The 20,234-nt window shown below is 44.1% G+C and overlaps 1 protein-coding gene across 5 annotated transcripts in view; it reads left to right on the plus strand.

Moving 5' to 3' along the window:
- Positions 1-20,234, plus strand: part of LOC115097864 — a 107,479-nt gene that overhangs the window by 59,284 nt on the left and 27,961 nt on the right. For all 5 annotated transcript variants that reach the window (XM_029614020.1, XM_029613995.1, XM_029614012.1 and 2 more), the window contains exon 5: positions 11,911-12,088. In XM_029614020.1, coding sequence (XP_029469880.1) covers positions 11,911-12,088 — 178 coding nt within the window. The remainder of the gene's footprint in view (positions 1-11,910; positions 12,089-20,234) is intronic.

Consider the following 20,234-nt stretch of genomic DNA (forward strand, 5'->3'; position numbering starts at 1 on the left):
CTGTGGCCCGTGATATATACCCTGCCCAGCCCTTAGCACTTTGCCTCAGCAATGGGTCCTGCTCTGCTTCATAGTGCGAGTTCTGCGTTGATTCATGATCCTGTGTTCCAGCCTTGATTCCTGATCCAGCATTCCTTCCTTGCTCTTTGTTTCCTGTGCTGTGCCTTCCTGCTCCTCGTCCCTCCGGATTGACCTCCTGGTTTTGACTGACCTCTGCCTGGTAACCCATCTCTGCTTGACCTCCGCCTGCCCTGACCTCCAGCCTGTTTCTCCGGCTACACCTGTTCACTGCCCGTCCTGACCTCTGGCCTGCTCCTGTTTGTTTGCCACCTGCCTCAACCTCTGCCTGCCTGACACCGCTCCAGCCTCCTCCTCTGGTTCCACACCTTGAGACCCCTTCCTAAGTTCTGCCGGGACCGGTATCCAAGGGCTCAACCTACGGGGAATGAGGGCTGGTAAAGGTGAAGCTCCAGTAGGGTCTTCTCTGCCTGCACTGCCTCCCGATGACTAGGACCAACAGGGGCTCTCTCCTGGTGGTAGCACCAACCTCGTCTCGGCTCAAGGGTCCACTTCCTTAACATCACCTTGTCAGCCCATGCCTTAGCAGCTTGCTTTAGGCCATATATGGATTTTCATAGTTTACACACCAGTCTCTCTTTGTCTAGTTCTTCAAATCCTAGGTTGCTGATACATATACATTTCTTCTTTAAGCTCACCATGCAGAAAAGTAGTCTTTATGTCAAGATGTTCCACTTGCAAATGGATGATTTTAATGATACGTTTCAAATTTTAACTAATAGATCAGAAATTTCATTTTTTTAATTCCTTCAGTACCCTAGGATGTATACCATCCGGTCAGGTGATTTGCTACTCTTTAGTTTGTTAATCTGGCCTACTACATCTTCCAGGTTCACAGTGATTTGGTTCAGTTCGTCTGACTCATCACCTTTGAAAACCATCTTCGGCACTGGTATCTCCCCAACATCCTCTTTAGTAAACACGGAAGCAAAGAATTCATTTAGTCTTTCTGCAATGGCCTTATATTCCCTAAGAGCCCCTTTAACTCCTCGGTCATCTAATGGTCCAATCGACTCCCTCACAGGTTTCTTGCTTCAGATATATTTTTTAAAGTTTTTATTATGAGTTTTTGCCTCTACAGCCATCTTCATTTCAAATTCTCTCTTCGCCTGTCTTATCAATGTTTTATTTATTTTATTTAGATTCTTTTTTATACCGAAGTATAGCAAATTGCCTTCACTCCGGTTTACAATTTAAAACAACTTAATACATATAACATATTCATATGATAAATATTAAAACATTTATAAACAACTAGATACATTTCGGCCTGTGTCAATAGAGTAGGAACAGGTATGTAAGAATACAACCTAAATCGGATGGTCGACTTAACACCAAAAGTGTGTAAATGGAACTTTTATAGTTAACGGACGAGATTAACGGGAATCTGGGAAGGATTAGTGAATAAGAAAGTAAAATTAAGAGAGAGATTAAGTGAGAGAATTTAAGAGGGTGAGAGGGATGTTAAGTTTTGAAGGGAGGGGAGGTAGAACTGGACATGAGCAAGTTAGATTAACCAATACCATCAGTGAAAGTTTGTCTAAATAACCACATTTTAAATTCTTTTTTGAAAGATTTGATATCATTGATAGAGCTTAGGTAGTCAGGTAAAGAGTTCCATGCTTTCAGTCCTGCGATTGAGAAGGTTCTATTCCTGGTGTTGGATAGTTTAGCAGAGGGTAGGGAGGGTATGACTAGTTTCTGTTTGTTGGTATTTCTTGTCGAGCGGGGTGTTTTGTGAAGTTGGATCATGTGATTGAGGGCATTGTTGTCTGCTTTGTGTATTTCATTGTGTATTATGGTTAGAGACTTGTATTTGATCCTTTGTTCGATCGGTAACCAGTGCAGACTCCTCATTACTGGAGTGATGTGATCAAATTTCTTTGTGCCAGTAGAGAACCCTGGCTGCAGCATTTTGTAGTAATTGCAGAGGTTTTAAAGTTGATCTGGGGAGGCCAATTAGAAGCGAATTGAAATAATCAAGACTTGAGAAGATGAGAGATTGCAGGACAGTTCTGAAGTCTTGTGGATGTAAAACTGGTTTAAGGTGTTTTAGAATATGAAGCTTGTGGAAGCCTTCTTTTGTTTTCATTGTAATACACTTTTTGAAGTTCATATCATTGTCTATCCAGATACCAAGGTCTTTTACAAAGCTCTTTAGATGGATTATATTGTTAACAATTTGAATGTAAGGTATTGTGGTTATTAGATCTGAGTTGTTTCTTTTAATGAGGATGCATTCTGTTTTGCTCATATTTAGGCATAACTTTAATTGGTTTAGCCAGTTTCTGATAGAGATGAGGTGATTTGCTGTAAGGTTGATTGCATCTTCAATAGTGGAGGTTATTGGGATGAATAGTTGAATGTCATCAGCGTATAAAAAGAATGTGATGCCAAGGCTTGATATAAATTGACAGAGAGGGAGTAAGTATATGTTAAAGAGGTAGCCGAGAGGGCGGACCCTTGTGGTACTCCAGTTTCAAGAGGGCAGGGTTCGGAGGAGATATTATTAAGGGTGACTTTGAAGAACCTGTCTGATAAGAATGAAGAGAACTATTCTAAAGTTTTGCCTGATAGACCAATGTTTGCAAGTCTTGATATTAATTTTTTGTGATCTACTGTGTCAAAAGCCGCAGAGAGATCTAGTAGGATTAATAGGTGGTTTAATTTATTGTCAGATCCTCTTATTATTTTATTCGATAAGTTGAGTAGGAGGGTTTCAGTGCTGCGGTTCTTTCTGAAGCCATGTTGAGAGGGATGAAGAATATTGTAGTTTTCTAAGTGATCATTAAGTTGTTTCAAGGCTGCTTTCTCTGTCATCTTGGCAAGTAAGGGGAGGTTAGAGATAGGCCGGTAATTATTCAGATCTTTTGGGTCAAGGTTCTTTTTTTTCAATATTGGGGTGATTGTTGCTGTTTTTAGGATGGCTGGTAGGTATCCCTCTTCAAGAGATTTATTGATTATGGCCGCTAAAGTTGGGGCTATAATATGAGCCATTTCTTTGAACACGCGGGTTGGGATAGTATCCAGTTCATGTCGAGCTGGGTTAATTTTTCGTAGCAACTTTTCTGTTTCGGTGTTTGAGATTGGTTCAAAGTTCAACCAGGGTGTTATAGTTGATGGGTTGGATGGAATGTCAGAAATTGAAGGGTTGTTAAAGGAGTCAGATATTTTGTTTATTTTGTTCCTAAAGAACATGGCAAGATCTTGACTTAGGTTATTTGCATCGGCAATGGGGGAGTTTTTGCTGTTCTCGTCTATAAGGTTTTTAACAATGTTGAAGAGGGAATTGGATTTATTTGTTGAGTTTTTTATCTTTAGACTGAAGTAGTTGCGTTTGGCGTTAAGAATCATTTTCTTATATATGGCGAGTTGCGTGCGGTAATGTTGAAGGGTTGCTGGGCTTTTGGCTTTGCACCATTCTTTTTCCAATTTCCTGAGACTGGATTTCATAGATCTGAGGTGTGAGTTAAACCAGGGGTTGTTTTTCTCCCTGTTTTGATTTATCAATTTCATTTTCTCGGGGTTTATGTTGTTTGCAGTTTGCTTTGTAAGATGAAACCAGGACTGAGTGGCGTTTTGAATATTGGATAGGTCTAGATTCAATAGTTGTTTCCCCAGTTCATGTTGAAGTGTGTCAGGTTCGAAGGGGGGTCGGTATTTGAAGGATAGTTGTTCATTTGTTCTTGTTGATTTACTTTATTAAAAACTTGTGTACTGCATTGTAATAGGTAGTGATTTGACCAGGGGACAGGTTTGTGGAAGATTGTGGAGTCAATGAAGTATTGATTGGTGAAGATCAGATCCAGCGTGTGGCCTGCTTTGTGAGTGGGGTTGTTTACCAGTTGGATCAGGTTAAGGCTAGAAAGCATGTCGATCAAGGTTTGGCAGTTTTGGGATCTGGGGTTTGTGTCTGTGTGGAGGTTAAAGTCACCAAGAATTATCGAAGGTTTTTTCATGCTAATGTTTGTTACAAAGAATTCTAGAAGAGGGGAGATATCGTTGTCAAGAAGTTTGGGTGGGCAATACACTAGACATATTTGTAGAAGTTCTGAGTCGAGTAGAGCAATTTCGTATTTATTAGGGAGGTTGTGTGGTATTAACTTCATAGAGAAGTGTTTTTTAATGATGAGAAGAAGACCACCTCCTCTGCGGTATTTACTTGGGATAGAAAATATGTCGTACACATTGTTGGATAGATGATTTTGCAGGACTTGATCAGTATCTTTGAGCCAAGTTTCTGTTATGGCAAAGAAGTCTGGGTTCTTTTCTTGTATCAGATCTGAGATTAACATGAATTTCTTTGTCAGGGACTGAGCATTTATCAGGAAGAAGGTAAGATAGAGTAGGTTTCTGGCAAGATTCAGTAGTGGGATATTGATTAGATGACAGTTTTTTCTCTTGTGGGTCAAGGTGGGAGAGGCCATGATGGTGCTGACTGATAATTACTTGAGGAGCTCAATTGTTCTTCTTGGCTGAGTGATGAAGATTGTTAGACGCTGTTCTCCTTGTCTAGTAGGCAGTGAAAAGTGGAAGTGTTGTTAAAGAAGATGGCGGCCTCTGGAAGGTCATGCAGGAGGGTTTTTCAGAGTTGAAAGATATCCGGTAAGGTATTGATGTTTGGAGATAGATTGAGGTCTGGTATCAGGGTTGGAGTATGTAGAATTTTCAACTAAATGTTGTCCGTGTTGTAAGTGTGGATGATTCTAGACACTTAACACTTACAAGTTAAGTTACACTTAACTTGACAATCCTTATGCTTTATCCTATTTTTTTCAGATGGATTCTTCTTCCCGTTTTTGAAGGATTTTTTTTGGCTAAAATAGCCTCTTTCACCTCACCTTTTAACCATGCCGGTAATCGTTTTGCCTTCCTTCCAACTTTCTTAAAGCGTGAAATACATCTGGACTGTGCGTCTAGGATTGTATTTTTAAACAATGTCCATGACTGTTGAACACTTTTAACCTTTGTACCTGCACCTTTCAGTTTTTTTCTAACAATTTTCCTCATTTTATCAGTTTCCCTTTTGAAAATTTAGTGTTAGAGCTGTAGATTAACTTATTGTCCCCCTTCCAGTTATTAGTTTAAATTTGATCATGTTATGATCACTATTGCCAAGTGGCCCCACCACCGTTACTTCTCTCACCAAATCTTGCATTCCACTAAGAATTAAATCTAAATTGCTCCCTCTCTCATTGGTTCCTGAACCAATTGCTCCATGAAGCAGTAATTTATTACATCCAGGAACTTTCTGTCTCTAGCAAGTCCTGATGTTACATTTTACCAGTCAATATTGGGGTAATTGAAATCTCCTATTATTATTGCACTGCCAAATTGTTTAGCTTCCCTGATTTCTCTAGCATTTCATCACCTGTCTGACCATTTTGTCCAGGTGGATGGTAGTATACTCCTATCACTATACTCCTATCCAACACACATGGGATTTCTATCCATATATACTGAGCATTTAGTCCCTAGTATGATCTTTATCCTGTTGGACTCTATACCTTCCTGGACAAAGTGCCACACTCCCTCCAAGTTGATCCTACCTATCATTACGATATAATTTGTACCCTGATATAGCACTGTCCCATTGGTTATCTTCCTTTCACCAGGTCTCTGTGATGCCAATTATGTCAATCTCATCATTTACTGCTAGACACTAACTCTCCCATCTTACTTCTTAGACTTCATAAGAACATGCCATACTGGGCCAGACCAAGGATCCATCAAGCCCAGCATCCTGTTTCCAACAATGGCCAATGCAGGTCATAAGAACCTGGCAAGTACCCAAAAACTAAGTCTATTCCATGTTACCGTTGCTAGTAAGGTGGTTATTATTTAAGTCAACTTAATAGCAGGTAATGGACTTCTCCTCCAATAATTTATCCAATCCTTTTTTAAACACAGCTACACTAACTGCTCTAACCACATCTTCTGGCATTGGCATACAGACATTTCAAAGTGTGTTTTTTGTTTGTATTAACAACCTGCTTTTCAGTTGTTAGGGATAATTTGGAAATCTTTAGTTCAGGTGATTTTTTACATTAGGCACATGGACTATGTTTGCTTTTATTGGATCCTCTCTGTTGGGATGCCCTAACTGTCCTGTTTCATTAGTCTCAAGGCCTTCCTACGAGCCTAAGTGAACCAACAGTAGTATAACTGGGCCTCCTTCCTCTCTTGAGCCAAATTCACCCATCATAATCATGTGAATAGTTCCACAAAAGCATCACCCTTCTACATCATGTTTGGGTGTCATCCCCGTACACCGAGACCTGTCCAATTCCTGTCTCTTGCCCAGCAGCTAACCTGATGGGACAGGAGCTCCTGGAACTGTGGTAGAAGACTCACCAACTCTTAGAACATGCAGACAAGAAACATCGCCTGGTACCTGAACTGCACCTGGGAAGCCTTGTTTGGCTCAGCACAAAAAATCTATAAATGAGAATCCCATCTCTGAAGTTTGCACGTAACCCTTTAAAACCCGCTCCTGCTCGTGCCGAGCCTATTTTGCATAGGCCCGGTGACGCGCACAAGCCACGCGATGCTCGTCTATGTCCCGGAGCTTGAAAAAAGGGGCGGGGAGTGGGCGGGACCGAGGCCTCCAGCACAGTTACTGTTGTGTCTAATTGTGCGCCGGCACTTAGCCGGCACGCACAACCTACGCCTGACCAGAGGGTTGCGCACACAAATCTACACCCGCGCGTAATTCTTAAAATCCGGCCCTAAGTCTGTCCCATGCTACTGATGCTAGTAATAGCAGTGGCTATTTTCTAAGTCAACTTGATTAATAGCAGGTAATAGACTTCAAGAACTTATCCAAATCCTTTTTTAAACCCAGTTGCACTAACTGAACTAACCACATCCCCTGGCAACAAATTCCAGAGTTTAATCTTGCGTTGAGTGAAAAAGAACTTTCTCCGATTAGTTTTAAATGTGCTAAATGCTAACTTCATGGAGTGTCCCCTAGTCCTTCTATTATCCGAAAAAGTAAATAACTGATTCACATTTACCCGTTCTAGATCTCTCATGATTTTAAACACCTCTATCATATCCCCTCTCAGCCATATCTTCTCCAAGCTGAACAGTCCTAACCTCTTTAGTCTTTCCTCATAGGGGAGCTGTTCCATCCCCTCTTTCCTCATAGGGGAGCTGTTCCATCCCCTTTATCGATCTTACTCAGCTCCCGCTCAGCCTACACACCCCCTCCTCAACCTCCCTTTCGCCATCTCAACTCCCCCCGCTCCCTTACCTTCCCAGCTCCCCCCTTCTCCCTCACCATTCTAGCTCCCTCACCCTCCCCAGCTCCCTCCCCCCCTGCTCCCTCCCCCCACCCTTCCCCAGCACCTTGCTGCCTCTCCCCTACCCCTCCCCTCTTTTCCTACAAACAGCCTTTCCTTGAAAGTGCCACTGCCTTAACGTTCTCCTATACCCCTACCCCCTCCTCTCCTTTCCCCCCCTCGCTCCCCCTCTCCCCTTCTCCCTGCCCCTGCATTTAATTTTAATTTTGTAAATAAGTTCATATGTTAATTTCTTAAGTGTAAATGCATCCTTAACATCCTGATGCATACCTACTCTTAACATGGATAATCATCATCCAGTTCGTTTTTCAAAGTTGTATCCCTGCTCGTTGACTCTCTCTATCCTGGTTCCTAGTTCATTGTAATATCGTTGACTCTCTCTATCCTCGTTCATTGTAATTTCCTTTCTCAGTTAATTGTGAACCGACATGATGTGTCCTACGAATGCCGGTATATAAAAATTGTTAAATAAATAAATAAATAATTTTGGTTGCCCTTCTCTGTACCTTCTCTATCTCAGCTATATCTTTTTTGAGATGTAGTGACCAGAATTGTACAAAGTATTCAAGGTGCTATTTTCTAAGTCAGCCATGGAGCGATTCAGAGGCATTATGACATTTTTCATTTTATTAACCATTCCCTTCCTAATAATTCCCAAGATTCTGTTTGCCGCAGCACACTGAGCTGATGATTTCAATGTATTATCCACTATGACGCCCAGATCTCTTTCCTGGGTGGTAGCTTCTAATATGGAACCTAAGTGGGGGATGTGCTAGATGATAGGAGGGTGTAGTGGGCAGAAAGGCAAGGGTGGAGGGCTTGTGAGGGTTTCTGGTGTGGGAGCCATGGACTTGAGCTCTCCAGGTATGGGGGCTCTGGAGTCTGGTTTCCCAGGTGCAGGGTCCTCAGATTTGGACTCCCTGGAGCAGAGAGCCTCTAATATATTTTTTTCAGTGTTTATAGGTATGTGAGACCTAACTTCCACTTTTATTTGCTGAAGTTAAAAACAGTAGTAAAATAAACTATCATTTTAGCTCACTTTTTTACTTTATTGCCGTATTACTGCACTTTTTTTAACCACAGATTTTTTAAATTATTGCTCCAAAAAAAAAAAGTACTTTTAATATAATAAGATAATGATATGCACTGCACCCAGTAGTTAAAAAATCCTAGTGCAATTTTTTTTTTTTTTTTTGTATTATTATTGCATTGGCCCCTAAATCTGAAAGAGCTTTCTTAAGGGTGGCCAGAAATACAAGTGGCATTTATCATTTCATTGTGGCCTAATGTATCCCTTCTTTATGAATGCCAAGCTTGCCAACATTGACCAGTAATATACAACTTTGCCAGTATTGTATGTGAGAGTCAAGAGGCAAAAATTGGCTTCTGTGAGATAGGTCATGTCCTCAGAGATGGCTTTAGTGTCCCAGCCAGAAGCCCCAATGTTCCCCCTTCTCCTCCTGCTTTTCTGGACAGTGTGTTCTGCATTGTGCACTTTAGAGATATCAAGTCATACTGTCTGAGGAGGTATGGAATGGAAAAGGAGATTTTAGGACTGTGGACAGAGATGAAGAATTTGTAAAATAAATATACTTCCTCGATACACACAGTGCTGGTCATATGGAAGTGAGAGTCCAAAATGTGATTCAGAAGCTTCAGTATGTGCTGTGCATGAATAAGGTATTTTTCAGCCATTTTCTCTTTATCCATGTCCCCCATTGATTCCTACCGGGTAGGTGCACATAAGTTTTATCTGAGGTCATTCAAATGAGGCCATGCAGTGTTTGAAGTGTAAGCAAGAAATTCTTGCTTTTTGGCCTTAGTTTGAATTTACTTCCTTCACAGTCACTGCAATGCTCACTTTGCGCTCTTTGGCTAATTCCAGGTATTGGTGGTAACAAGAAAGAACCACTCTGCATATTGGAAAAGGGATAATGAGGGTTATGTCTATTACAATGAAACTGATAATGTATTATGCCATTCTGAGTGGCAGCTGGTCCAAAAACTCATGTAAAGAGATACGCAGGGTCTCTGAGCCTCTTCAGCCTCAGTTCTAGCCGAAGAAAAGTTTGAGATCGTACTCATGCCTGGCTGCGTGTATGTTTCCATTTCCCTTACTTTATAACTCAGAAATGGCTTCAGAGAGGGGTGTGAACCTTTGGGGGATGCAGAGGAATGTAGGCAGGGATGAGACCTTTGTAATTCAGATGCTTGCAATATAATTACTGAGGGTGGTGTGTGGCGAAGAAATGTTTCAAGGAGATTCAATGGAATCTGTTACTTTCGACTTGTTTTAATATAGGATGGGAATATTTGTATTCAGCAACGTTAACAAATATGTTTGGAGAATCAAACCCTTTCTGCTGCTGCCACCAATACCACAATATTATTCAATGCCAGATTAATTCTATGGTGTTTAGTGACTTGTAATCCTTGATATTCAGTTTATTCTTGCAAATACATTAGAAATATTTCAGTCTTTTTTGACCTACCCAACTTTAATCACTGCAGCAAGACAGTTGCCTTTATGTCATGACACCGGACTTGCCAGCTGAACATAACACTCTTATTAAAAACCTGTATTTCCATATTTTGCTCTTACTGGGGATAATTTTGTGACAGCCCACATATATTAGACAGCAAATGCATTAAGAAGTTATAACAGTTTTCAAAAGGAAAATACACACATATATGCATTTGCATGCACTTTTCCTTCTCAAATATATTCCACTGACACAATTATATCTAGACATGTGAATCGTGTGCCCGATCGTTTTAACGATCAGGTTCGGATGGAGGGAGAAAAAAATCGTATCGTTAGAGATGTGAATTGGAATCGGTTCCGATTCCAATTCACATCGTTAATTTTTTAGTGAGGCCTGAGCAGATTAAAAAAACCCCACCCCGACCCTTTACAAATGACCCCTTTGCTCTCCCACCCTCCCGAACCCCCCCCCCAAAATGTTAAATTACCTGGTGGTCCAGTGGGGGGGGGGGGGGCCCGGCGCGATCTCCCGCTCTCGGGCCATCGGCGCCATTTTTATCAGTGGTAGCCAAAATGGCGCCGATGGCCCGAGAGCGGGAGATCGCGCCGGGACCCCCCCCCCCACTGGACCACCAGGTAATTTAACATTTTGGGGGGGTGAGGGAGGGTGAGGGAGAGTAAAGGATTGGTTTTGAAAGGGTCGGGGTGGGTTTAGGGGTTGTTTTGGTGTGCCGGTTTTCCCGCCCTCCCCCCAAATAATTCCCGTACTCGGTTTAATGATTTTTCACGATAAATTGAGGGAATTCCTATTGTATCGAGTCCCTTACCGATGAATGACGATTTTAAAATTATCGGACGATAATTTAAATCGTTAAAAAACGATTCACATCCTTAATTATATCTGCTAAATTGTGCACAGACATTTTTTGAGAAATTTTATGCAAATACTTTTGAAAATGCAAACTTATGTGCATAAGTGCAAACCCCTCCTCATCCCCATTGTTTTACCTGTGAAAATGCCTTTATAAATAAACCTCATTGTGGATAGGATTTTTTTTAAGTAGTGCAAGGCAATCCATCTGGCACTCTTCCCCCCCAAGTCCAGTCAATAAATAGAGGCTGGCATATTCAAAGCATGTTTAGCACTAGATAGCTGGCTAAGTAAGACTTATCTAGCTATCTAGCAGCCATTGCATATCCGATTATGTTCAGCAGACGCTAAATAAGTCACTTATCCAGCTATCTAAATAGCTGAATAGTCAGTGAGCGGATTAGGGTGGCACTACATATCCAGCTAAATAGCAACTTTGATGTAGAAATTAAGTGGCACAGCCATGCCGCTGAATATCCCTTGTAACTTAACTGGATAAGTTATATCCGGCTAAGTTACATACTGGATAGCTTTCTATATTGACCTTTTCATGTCTTCCAAGTGCTTAAATGTCATTTCGTGCTTGCTTATTTCAGTAACAGAAGATATAGAAGAACCAACATGCCATTTAGATTGTATCTGGGTTTATTTGTGACTTCATGAATGAAGAGGTCTGTATTCAGACACAGTCCAGATAGCAAAGTTAGTCAGATAAAAATGTATCCGGCTAACTTTGGAGGGCATATTCAACAGTGCAGTCACATTATTGAATACAGCCGGCTAACTTTAGGGCTTGATTAGACTTAGCCAGCTAAGTCATCCGGCTAACTCTGAATATCTAAATGCCATCTAAATGCCTTACCCAGCTATATTCAGCCTTTATCCAGCTAAATTCTAGCCAGCTAATATGTTATGTGGCTACATTTTAGCCGGATAAGTTAGGCGCGGTTCAGGGGCATAACTGGGAGGAGTTCGGTTAGCCACCTAAATAAATCGGCTAATTTTTAGCCACATAACTTATCAGCTGAATAGAATTTAGCCGAATAAAGGCTGAATATAGCCAGGTAAAGCATTTAGACTAAATGGATTTGAATATGGACCTCGAAATGTTTTCAACTGCATTTTAAGAGAAACCCTTACTAATTGCCCAATTGTGTGTATTATTTTTACAGATAATTGAAAAAGACGACAAGTATGACCCTCAGCACCTTTTCATCCTACATCAAGAAGAAAAAGTTTACTCATTCCAGTGTCAAGCAAATCAAGACCTATATGTATGCGTCAGTGGTGAAAACATTGATGTGAGCAAGAAAAATGAACAAACAGAGGATTTACAATTTCAGATACATGGTAAAATCAATATTAATAAAAAATACACATATCTGATCATTTTTCTTTCTTGTATCTGAATAAGCTGTGCAATAGCTTAATAATGTTAAATTACAATACACAACTAATTGTAATAATACCATCAACCAATGAAATATGTTCATACTTTGCATGATATATTCTCATATTTTATTAGTAGGGAACATCGCTTTCAATTTTTATTTTATTTTTCCTTGAAATTTATCAATGTTTATTAAAACGAACAAAAGAGGTCATTCTCTAAGCTGCAGTATTTTTCCACTGAGGGAAAAATATTGCAGGAGTCACAAAGCCCTGGTAAATGATATTGCAGCTTCGTGAATCCTGCGGTATTTTTCCCTCGGGAGAAAATACTTGTTGCACTGGAGGTGGACCCTTGGGCCGAGCTGGGGTTGACGCTACCCGTAGGAACTGAAGAGGCAATGAGTACTCGACTAGCAAGGGGACCTGTTGCAAAGGCAATTTGAGAGAGCGGAGCCCGGGCTTATATACCGGAGCTCTGCAGACATCATCATCCGGGGCCGCAGCCAGGTTCCCACCGTGGGCCCTATTTAAGGACTAGCTGTGCGCACGCTCGCGCCTAGGGAGGGGTGCGGTGCTGGTCAGGATGGCGTCTCTCTGTGGCCCACGCGGAGAAGCCTGACGCAGAACATCAGGAGCTGCAGCAGAGCCAGAAGCCCCAGGGGCGGCCCGAGGATGGAGCCGGTGACCCACAGCCGCCAGAGACGAGGGACCAGATGCTGGATCACTTTGAAAGAGGTGAGGGGGCTGAGCCATGGGTCTGCTGCAGCCGGCGCACATAACAGTACCCCCCTCTACGCCCCCCCCTTGGAGGTCTGGGTTTACCCGGATGGGCACGATGAAACTGGAGGAGGAGTTTCTTATCCAGGATGTTACAGGCTGGCTCCCATGAATTTTCTTCAGGGCCGTAACCCTCCCAGGAAAGGAGGTATTCCCACCAGTGGCCCCTACGGCGGACATGAAGGACTTCGTGGACCTTATAAGTGGTGTCGGTCTCCGCGACCAGCAGAGGAGGTGCAGGAGCCTTTCGTGAAGGCCAGGATAGGGCCACAGGTTTTAGGAGTGATACGTGAAATGTATTGTGGATTCCCACTGTAGGCGGCAGCTGGAGTTGGTAAGTTACCGGTCCAGCACGACGAATAATTGGAAAGGGTCCAATATACCTTGGTGCAAACCTCTGAGAAGGTATCTTGAGTCGAATATAACGGGTGCTTAACCAGACTTTCTGGCCAGGAAGGAACTCAGGAGCCGAGCGTTGATGGCTGACAGCAGATCTCTTGGCCTGGGAAGTGGCTTGGCATAAGTGAAGATTCGTCTGGTCACGAAGTGCCTTGAGGGCATCGGCAGTAGCTTGCGCAGCAGGAGAAGGCACTGACAATGGTATGGGCAGCAGTGGTCGCGGTTGTTTCCTGTAAACAATGGAAAAGGACGACGTACCTGTAGTAGCGGCAATGTGGGATTTGTGGGAGAACTCCACCCAAGAAGCTCCGACCAATTGTCCTGATGATCATTTATATATGCGCAGAGGAAGGACTTCAAGGAGCGGTTTGTATGCTCGGCTTGTCCATTGACTTGAGGATGGTATGATGTTGTTACACTGATGTTAATGCCAAACTTTTTACAAAGGGCGCGCCAATATCTGGTGATGAATTGTGGACCTCTGTCAGAAACAATGTCCTTGGGTAAGCTGTGAAGTCGGAAGAAGTGTTGAAAGAACAGGCGTGCCAATTCGGGTGCAGATGGTAGGCCTGGTAGTGGAACAAAATGGGCCATTTTGGAGAATCTGTCAGTTGTAACCCATATGACCGTGTGGCCTTTAGATAGTGGCAAACCTACGCTGAAATCCGTGGAAAGATGTGTCCTCGGTTCTTCGGGAGCTGGGAGTTGCTGGAGTAAACCCCAAGGTCGCCCGACCGGGGGTTTCTGTTGAGTGCAGGTACTGCAGGAATCGATGTATGCTTTAGCGTCAGAGACCATAGTGGGCCACCAGAAGAACCGCTGAAACAGCGCTAAGGTTCGTGCTCGCCCTGGGTAACTGGAAAACTTAGTCATGTGCCCACCAGAAGACTTTCATGGAGTCGACGGGGCACCACAGTTTTCCCAGTAGGAACAGGATGAGTAGCCAAAAGACAAATGCAGGCTGGGTCAATAATATGACCAGGTTCATAGGGTTTGTCTTCAGGTTCAAATGAACATGATAGGGCATTTGCCTGGAGATTTTTCTCTGCCGGGCGGTAGCGAAGCTTGAAGTTTAATCTGGAAAAGAACAGAGCCCATCCGGCTTGACGGGCATTGAGACATTGGGCTTGGCTCAAGTGTTCCAGGTTTTTATGATCTGTGAGCACTGTAAATTTATGTTGGGCGCCCTCTGGCCATGGGCGCCATTCCTCCAAAGCCATCTTGATGGTGAGTAACTCGTGGTCTCCAATGCTGTAATTTTGTTCTGCAGCATAGAATTTGCACAAGTAGAAGTAACACAGGACCATGGATCAGGAAGCAGAGCGTAGGTTTAGGACTGCCCCTCCTCCAATTGCGGATGCATCTACCTCAACCAGGAAGGGGCGATTAGGGTCCGGATGATGGAGACAGGATCCAGTTAAGAAAGCCTCTTTGAGGCGATGAAAGGCAGAAATAGCCTCCGAGGTCCAGTTTCGGGTGTCCTGACCCTTGCGGGTTAAAGCTGTAAGAGGAGCCGCCAATGTAGAGTAGTGCGGTATAAAGTGGCGGTAGTAATTCGTGAATCCTAGAAAACGTTGAAGTGCCTTCAGGCCCACGGGTTGTGGCCAGTCTTGGATTCCTTTTAGTTTCACAGGATCCATCAAGAATCTGTGTTGGGAGATTATGTACCCCAGAAAGGGCAAGCTGGATTTTTCAAACAGGTATTTGTCAAATTTCACGAACAGATGGATTTCCCGAAGACGTTGAATCCACCTACCATACCGATGTACGAACATCGGTGTGGTAGGTGGCCAGGTCCTTGGAGAAGATAAGAATGTCATCCAGGTACGCCACAACTTTGATGTACAAGAGATCCCTGAAGATTTCATTAATCATTCGCTGGAAAACTGCAGGTGTGCTACAAAGGCCGAAGGGCATTACTAAATATTCGTAATGTCCATCTCTGGTGTTGAAAGCAGTCTTCCAGATATCATCAGGGTGAATCCGCACCAAGTTATAGGCTACACGTAAGTCTAACTTGGTGAAGATAGAGGCTCCGTGTAGCCGATCAAATAATTCAGATATCAATGGCAGAAGGTACTTGTCCTTGAGAGTGATCGCATTCAGACCGCGGTAGTCAATACATGGTATTAAAGATCCATTCTTTTTTGTGACGAAAAAGAACCCTGCGCCAGCAGGGAAGGTAGAGGGGCGAATGAATCCCTTCGCAAGATTCTCCCGGATGTATTCCGTCATTGCCTTGTCTCAGGAAGCGACAGAGGATAGGTACGCCCTGGGGGGGGGCGTGGTTCCAGGCAGAAGATCAATGAGTCAATCAAATTTCCGGTAGAAGGTCCATCTTCTGTTTCGAGAACATGTCTTCAAAATCTGCGTAGGGAGCGGGTATGCCTGAGGAAGTGATCGCCAGAGGAATCACTGTTGGGGGCGCCACTTTATGAAGACAAGTCTGGTGACAGGCGGAACCCCATTCTATCAGCTGGAGAGACCCCCCAATTGAATTGGGGAGAGTGATGTTGGAGCCAAGGTAGGCCCAGAACTACCGGGTGGATGGACTTCTCTAGAACCAAAAGTTCAATTTCTTCGGAGTGGAGAGCACCAGTAAGAAGTTGAACTGGTTCTGTGGTTAAGGAGATTCGACCGAGTAATGGTTCTCCATAGATTGAAGCAATGCAGAAGGAAGTCTCAAGAGGATAGCTATTGATACCCAGGAGTTGAACCAGGTCTCTAAGGATAAAATTACCACCTGCTCCGGAATCCACCAGAGCAAGGACTGGAAACGATCGACTGTCCCAGACTATAGTAATAGGCACGGATAGATGAGAGGACAGGGGACGTTGCACCTAAGTTCAGGACCCCAACTGAACTTAGGCCGGGAGGTTTCCCGAATGGACCGGGTAAGTCTGTAGATGATGGCCAGGTGCCCCACAGTACAAACACAGTCCTGTTTGCCTCTGCAGAGGCGCTCTTCCGGGGACAGGCGCCCATGACCCAACTGCATTGGTTCGTCGGTCTCGGCCACAGCAGAATTCCTACCAGTAGTAGGGTTGGTAGCAAGTGGCACGTGGGAACGGACCAGAGAAGGTTTCTTGGGCATCTGATTCTCCCGGTGACATTCTTGGAGATGATGGTCAATTCAGCCTGTTAGATCAATAAGATCCGAGAGAGAGAGGAAGGGAGCTCTCATGCTGCCAACTAGTTCTTTAGTTGCGGGTAGAGTCTGTCCAGGTAGATAGCTCACAGGCAGTCCTCCTGCCAAGCGAATTCAGATGCTAAAGTCCGGAATTCAGTGGTGTAGGCGAAGAGGCTTTTTTCGCCTTGTTGAAGTTGTAGTAGACTAGTACTTGCCATGGCATGCTGCCCAGGATCATCAAAGGTTCGCCGGAACATGGCCACGAACCGAGACAGTTCCCAGAAGAGTGAGTCCGATCGCTCCCACAAGGGAGAAGCCCACGCCAGTGCCTTCCCTTCTAGACGAGACAAGATGAAGGTGACCTTGGTTAATTCATCTTGAAAGATGGAGGGTTGAAGAGCAAACTGCATATAGCCTCTACACAGTTTGGAGTCACCGTTGAAACTAGGCGGGGCTGACAGGGCCAGTAGGGCTCTGAAGGAGGAATTAAATGGCGGTGGTGGAGAGGACGCCGTTACTGGAACTGAGTTGCTGGACATGGCATCTAGCCGTGTATGCAGATGCTCGAGGCAAGAGGCCAGGGGCTTGAGAAACTGTTGCTGTTCTTGTACCTTTAGGGCCAGGCCAGGAATAGCCTGGAGGGCACGCGGCTCCACCAAGTCCATGGCCTTTGCAATCTGTTGCGCCGGAGGTGGACCCTTGGGCTGAGGTGGGGTTGACACTACCCGTAGAAGGGATCCTAGAGGTCCCCACTGTCGGCAGGCAGAGAGGGCTGATGGACGGAGGCCAGCTGACGCTTCACCAATACCAGCCCTCGTTCCCTACGAGTTGAGCCTTTGGGTGCCGGGGCCGGCTGGACTTAGCTGGCCTCAGTCAGTGGTCGTCGATGGGTCGATCGATGTCAGCCCAGAGGCAGCAACTAGTGTAGGTATCAGTCTGTACTAGACGAGGCGGAGTCCTGGAGACCCGGACACCAATAGGAACACAGTCTGACAGAGGGCGCCCGAGCAAGAGCAGGCTGAAGCCTTAATGAACCATATCCAGAACAAAGGCTGAAGAGACGTCTTTAAGCAAGCTGGGATCAGGGGTGGCGGCAGTCTGGAAGCAGTGGCAAGCAAGGCTGAGGTCTAGACGAGGAGAGAGTCAACAGGATGGTCAGACGAAGCAGAAGTCCAGGGCTGGAGAGAAGCAACGGTGTGGTCAAGCAATGCAGTGGTCCAGGGCTGGAGAGAGGCAACGGAGTAGTCAGGCAATGCAGAGGTCCGGGGCTGGAGTAGTCAGGCAATGCAGAGGTTCAGGACTGGAGAGAGGCAACGGAGTAGTCAGGCAATGCAGAGGTCAAACCAGGTTCGCAATCCGAAGGAGAGGTGAAGGATCAGGAACAAGGAAACAGGAACGAAGGCAATCAGGATCGGGAACCAGGAACTGAAGAGGCAACAAGAACTCGATTACCGAGGGGACCTGTTGCAAAGGCAAATTGAGAGAGCGGAGCCCGGGCTTATATACCGGTGCTCTGCCGACGTCATCATCCAGGGCCACGGCCAGGTTCCGACCACGGGCCTTATTTAAGGACTAGCTGTGCGCGCGTGCACCTAAGGATGGATGCAGCGCTGGTCGGGACTGTGTCTCTCCGCGGGCCATGCAGAGAGGCCCGTCATGGAACATCAGGAGCTGCAGCAGAGCCGGAGGCCCCGGGGCGGCCCGAGGGCAGAGTCGGCAGCCCACAGCCACCAGAGTAGAGGAACCAGATGCTGGGTCACTTTGAAAGAGGTGAGGGGGCCATGCCGCGGGTCTGCCACGGCCGGCGCGCATAGCAATACTGAAGCCTGCAATATTTTTCTCGTGAGATAAAATTCTGCAACAGCAAAATGAGGCCCCATTTTCTCTCATTTTTGTTTGTTATAATAAACACTAATACATTCCCAGGAGAAATAAAATTAAAATTAAAATGAAGGTCCCTATTTATTAGGAAGATCTCTCATGCTAGTTATCTCACCTTTAGACATATGGAAGAAAACAGGTCATTACCGCTTTCCCTTTATACAATGATCCTCACATAATGGTTTAAATCTGATTTCCTGAACAATGCATTTATATCTTAATATGCTCAAAGCATACAGAGAAATTATGGAAACAGGTGAACTACTCATGCTCCAGGAAAGTAATTGACAAAATAATATTAATTATTACAAGTAAAGTAGTGTTTTCCCACAAAAATGGTTGTTTAGAAAATTGTGTGCCTGATACGCACATAAAATTGTGTGTATACACTTTGTATGCATTATATTTTTAGGCACATAGGGAAGAGGTGTTCCATGGGTGGAGATTGAGTGGAATTGGAACTTACCAGCTTATTTTTTTGACTTTACAAAGCATGCACATAAATTCTCTTGGCAAAACCTATGCACACTAAATAGCAAATATAATTGGATGCATGTAGTTTTGCCTGGAAAATTTTCAAAGTGAACTTATCCATGTAAGTCCATTTTGAAAACTGATATGTTGGGTGCATAACAGCCTAAAATTTATGCAGCCATTATAAAATGCCTCCCATACAGGCCAACTGTCAAAAGCACAGTAATCTGCGCTACCATTAATGTGGGTTAATGCTCAATATTTCCAGTGGAACCAATTCAATAAATAATGTTTGTGTTACTCATGTTGACGTTAGCACAGGGCAATGCATAGTGAATCAGCTTCTTAATGAAGTAGCAGTGGAAAAATATTTTAGCTACAGATGTAAAAAAAAAAATCACTTATTATCTGTATCATACTAGAGACCTGATTCCCAGGGACGGAAACTTTGAAACAGGCATGAAACAAAGCAGGTACCCCTAAGACCTCAATGTCCACCCCCCTACTGGGGAACCACTGGCTGCCCCTTCCAATGAACTTCATACCCTGTGTTCTGCAGACCCCTCTGAATATCCAAGGGCACTAGCTGGAAAAAAGTCACCAACGCTGCGTAATATATCTCGTCAGGCCTACTTCTGCCCAACTTGACATCCAGCCATTCCATGTGCATTGTTAAAGCCATATGCTAGAGCCAAGATCCAGTGGAGGGTGGGGCTTCCTCTGTCCACATTGCCAGGACACTTCTAATTGCTGTTAACAAAGCTAGTCATGCAAATCTATCTCATGGTGTACACTTACTAACCGTCCCCTCTATCACCCCGAAAAGGAGAATGCAGCCTTTTTTAAACCACTATCCCAGTACACTGACAAATTGCTGATGGCACTGCAGTCCAAAACATATCCAGACTTGTACAATATAGAAAGCGATGAATTAAGGAGCCATTCTCCTTTCCACATTTAAAACACAGTGGGGTAGGAGCCATATCCATAGGATGTCTCCTCACGTCATCAAGATAAGCATGGTACAGCAGTTTAAACTGGAATTCCCACAAACTTAAATCGAGGTTGTGGCAATACAGTGCTTTAAAACATCCGGACAAATAGTCCGCTGAAATAGCTTCTCCTAAGGAGGAGAACCAATAGGTAGCAAGAGGTTCCAAAAGTTGGGCCTACATTCTCTTCTTAGACATTTTATGCCAACCAGCAATAGAGTTTCTCGTGATTGCTGTGACCTGAAAAACATCAGCAAAGGTAACTTCCAATAGGAAGGAATCAGCCTCCCATTTAAAGGAACTCAAGTAATGTCAGGCTTGGAGATAAGCAAAAAATTGTCAAGGCGGAATCTTGAAAGTTTGGCCCAACATAGTAAAAGACACTACATCTGGCTTATTCTCCTCATATGAGTGCAGGATAAACTTAACTCCCAGTTTAGCCCAACCCTGA

This window comes from Rhinatrema bivittatum, chromosome 1 (assembly GCF_901001135.1).
Source record: "Rhinatrema bivittatum chromosome 1, aRhiBiv1.1, whole genome shotgun sequence".
Classification (NCBI taxonomy): domain Eukaryota; kingdom Metazoa; phylum Chordata; class Amphibia; order Gymnophiona; family Rhinatrematidae; genus Rhinatrema; species Rhinatrema bivittatum.